Source organism: Berghia stephanieae, chromosome 1 (assembly GCF_034508935.2).
Source record: "Berghia stephanieae isolate SIO BIC M18660-M18661 chromosome 1, UCSD_Bste_1.3, whole genome shotgun sequence".
NCBI classification, from domain to species: Eukaryota; Metazoa; Mollusca; class Gastropoda; order Nudibranchia; family Aeolidiidae; genus Berghia; species Berghia stephanieae.
In genome coordinates, this window is record NC_088360.1 from 56,252,631 (window position 1) to 56,257,035 (window position 4,405).

At 35.9% G+C, this 4,405-nt stretch overlaps 1 protein-coding gene across 1 annotated transcript in view; it reads left to right on the plus strand.

Annotated features, from left to right (window-relative positions):
- Positions 1-169: 169 nt before the first annotated feature.
- LOC144973348 (uncharacterized) overlaps positions 170-4,405 on the plus strand; it is a 4,940-nt gene continuing 704 nt past the window's right edge. The window contains exon 1 of the mRNA XM_078915700.1: positions 170-844. Coding sequence (XP_078771826.1) covers positions 170-844 — 675 coding nt within the window. The remainder of the gene's footprint in view (positions 845-4,405) is intronic.

Consider the following 4,405-nt stretch of genomic DNA (forward strand, 5'->3'; position numbering starts at 1 on the left):
TGCTATAAATCAGCAATTGTAACCCCTCTAAATAAGAAACCAAATTTAGACCCTGGCAATTTGAAAAATTACCGCCCTGTATCCCATCTTTCCTTCATCTCTAAGTTTCTTGCAAATAAAACTGACTGAAAAATACCAATCTGCATACAGAGAAAGACATTGTACAGAGATGGCGCTTTTGAAAATTGCCAACGACTTATTGATATCGTGTGACAATGGAAAAGTGTCAATTCATGCTCTGTTCGACTTGTCAGCTTCGTTTGACACTATCGACCACTCAATTTTAATCCAGAGACTTTCTAATAAATATGGCATCAAAGATATTGTACTGCGATGGTTTGCATTGTATCTTACTGGTAGAACCCAGTCCGTTTTAGTTAATGGGAAACAGTCAGATCCCTTACCACTTAACATCATGTATACCATGCCACTTGGGCGATTCATTTCTGCTCATGGCGTGAATTACCATATGTATGCCGATGATACGCAGTTGTACAAATCCGCTGTGCCATCGGGTATACATAGGGCTTCATCTGATATTGTCCAATGCTGCTCGTCTATTTGGCATTGGATGCAGGACTATAAATTAAAACTTAATGATGACAAAACGGATATCATGCTTTGCGGCACTCCGTCAAATATTAAAAAGACAATATTACCATCAATACTTGTTGGTGACTGTCACATCAGTATGTCATCCAAAGCGAAAAACCTTGGCGTTGTGCTCGACGACTGTTTCAGCATTGAACATCAAATAAACCAGATGATCAACACCATGAATTTTGAATTAAAGAGAATCCATCGAATAAAACAATACATTCCTCTCCATTGGCTGAAGACGGTCGTTTGTGCACTGATACTCTCACGCCTTGATTACTGTAACTCGCTACTTGCTGGTCTGCCTGACCATATATATATATATATATTATATATATATATATATATATATATATATATATATTATATATATATATATATATATATATATATATATATATATATATATATATATATATATTTATATATATATATATATATATATATATATATATATATATATATATATATATATATATGAGTGTTGGTGGGTACTCGTAGGTACGAATGTGCTCGATAATGATGGTTAGAGCTAATATAGAATGCAAATTGTCACTCACATTTTTTGTGGCCGAGACGATTCGTTTCTGTGTCTCTTTACACGTCCTCAGTCGGCGTAATCCTTAGTAATGTCCGCAGAAAAAATTCTTACTCCAAACTGCGGACAATACTAAGGATTACGCCGACTGAGGACGTGTAAAGAGACACAGAAACGAATCGTCTCGGCCACAAAAAATGTTAGTGACAATTTGCAATTATATATATATATATATATATATATATATATATATATATATATATATATATATATATATAAGTATCAATCCACTGTTTAGGTGACCACTATGAAATGCACCAATTGGAGGACCAAGCATATCTCTTGTTCAAATTGATTAAACTCTTCAATCTTTGTTCAAATGAGTATAGTTTGATGCCCTACAATGATTTATGAACACAATTCTGATGCTTGATGATCACACTGGTATATAGAAAATTACTCGGTCCCCCTACTGTTTTACTAAGTGTTTCTGCTGCTTTAAGGAGACATTTGGTAAAAACATGTTTTTAGGGAGGCCACATTAAAAAACCCTTTTAGGGAGACCGGTATATGTTTATATATGTGTATACCTAAGATTGCATTTTCAAGTGAGCTAACACCAAATTTTCTAAAATAAAGTAAGTCCTTAAGAGCTTCATGGCCATAGTGTCGAAGCTTATCCCAGTGTGCGTAGAGTGAAGTGGCTGGGCAACGCATCTACTAACTCCTGGGAAGGTCCATCCCTCCGAAGGGGCGCTCAGGGAAATAAGCTGGGACTCAAACACGGCAAAAAATATTCCCAGTTGCTCCGTGCGCCATTGTTTTTGCAGTCCCCGACCCCTTTAGAAGCCTGACGACCCAGGTTAAGAACAGAGGTAGAAGGGACCAGGCCGAGGATTTGATTTGTTGTTGTTGTATACCACTGAATGGACTTGGTTTGTTTTGTTTTGTTTTTAAGGGTTTTACGGCGCTTGCAACACATAAAGGTCATATCAGCGCCAGTGAAAAGGAAGAAAATGGGATAGTAAAAAGTTCTGGAACTACAATTAGAGCACCCAAGAAAAAGTAAGGCAAAGGGGATTTGTTTCAAATAGGAAACAGTAGATGGCAAGAACACACTATCAAAGTACTTAGTTTGAGATCACCTAAAAGTCTCATTCAGACACAAGCACGGGTTCCAACAAAGAGGGATATACTCAAATGTTTACAAATCATATATAACATGTAAACAAAACAATAAAGTGCATAACAGAGAGATGATTTACAAGGAAAAAAATATCATCTCCCAAAACTCGAACTATACATTTGACTGTTTCCCTCCCAGCCAGGTCCTGGACAAAACCAAGTAATCCCATTCTAAGACAAAGACAGAAAACAAGTTGGAAAACAGACATAGGGGGATAGAAGACCAACGAGTACGTCCCTGCCCATTATGGGAGGTCGGGAACCCCACCCAGTGAAGGGAGTTGGATAGATAGGACAGCAGATCTGATAGACACAATGAACGGCTTCAATCAACATCTCATTCACTTTAACTTGCACAATGCTTGCTTTGGTTTCGTTGTTTTGGGGTAGACTGTTCGTCTGACGCCCGAGTTGCCAGGGTTCGAATCCATATTTGAGGCGATGCAGAGTCATTGTAAAAGTCTCATTTACAGTCTCACTTGTGTTAATTGGAGTACGTTACTGAATTGTAACAACGTTGTTCGTGTCCAAATAAATGTACTACCTGCTGCACGTCGAGCTCATTGTGGGTTTTATGATACATCAAAGCTAGTGTAAAATTACATTTACATTTGACCGAAATATGATACATAACGATAGAAGTTTACAAATCATATTGCAGGTTTATTTCAGGTCCAAAATCCATCACAAACATTCATCCACTGTATCACATATAAGTCTTTGGTCACCAAATAAAAGCAAAATAAAGTTTGATGAAGTTTGTTATGTGTTTACAGTGCAACATAAAAGGATAGAAACAGTTTTACTGATAAAACCCTCAAATGATAACAAACCAATATGTTGTTGCTGGTAAGTTGCTTAATTGCATTTGTTAAAAAGCATAAACTGTGAAGCAAAAGTGTTGAAAATCGTTTAAATAAAGTTTAATGGAAAAAAATAATTCTTAAGCACTTTATGCTGTTCTAAGCTGTCGTTGCTGAATTTGTTTTTCATTTTTCACTTTTTATCCTGCCATATCTGATTCTTTCAGATAGTTCTACATAGCTGCCAACTTTTCAAAAATAAAATAAGGAACGCTCATTTGTGCGCCCCCCCCCCTCCCCCCCTTTTTTTTTTTTAAATTTGCTGATGATACAACTCTACAAGGACTAATTACTAATAATAACGAAATAAATTATAAGAGAGAAATAAATAAATTTGTTTCCTGGTGCGACAATAACCACATTGAATTGAATGTTAGTAAGACCAAAGAATTAATCATAGACTTTAGAAAAGAAAAGAATACAAACGACCATATTACTATTAAAAATGAAAAAGTAGAACAGGTAGTAGAATACAAATATCTAGGATTCACCAAGGACATCAAATTACGGTGGGACGTACATTCCAGTTACATCAATAGTAAAATTAATCAAAGAATGTACTTTTTACGGAAATTGTCCCAACTTAACATTGACAAAACACTTTGTACGCTATTTTATAGATCTGTAATAGAAAGTGTTTTGGCTTTTTGTATTACTGCCTGGAGGGGGAAATTGTCTTAGCTCAGCAAAAGCTAACTTTGACAGAATTATTAAAAGAGCTAATAAATTTACTTTACATTTTAATAATGAAAAAAATAATTTACAAAAAAATAATAGAAATATAAAAAGCGGGAGGAGGGGGGGGGGGATATTCTATGATAATAAAATCTTACCTTTTTGCAATCCTTTATAATGAATTTCACATTTTTCGCATTTTCATGAAGCCGTAATGATTTTCTGAAAGCTTCATATGAATCAAACCTTGCTCCGACGAAAATGCTTTCACGTTCCATTTTGATTTTTTAACGATTGAGCAATGGTTTGACTGAAAGGATGATACTGTTTATCCGGGAAGATTTTGTAATTCCAGTTAATTACATAGATAACACGGGCGCACACAAAAAGCCACGGGAGCAGTGACCTCATTTGCATAAGCACTGAAGGTCGACTAGACACTTTTTAAGAATACAACCTGAAGGGCGAATAGGCACTCCTTAATTTTGAGAGCCCTTTCCAATGACCCAAATATGCGCCGCTCAGAGTGGGCTCGAACCCAAGACCT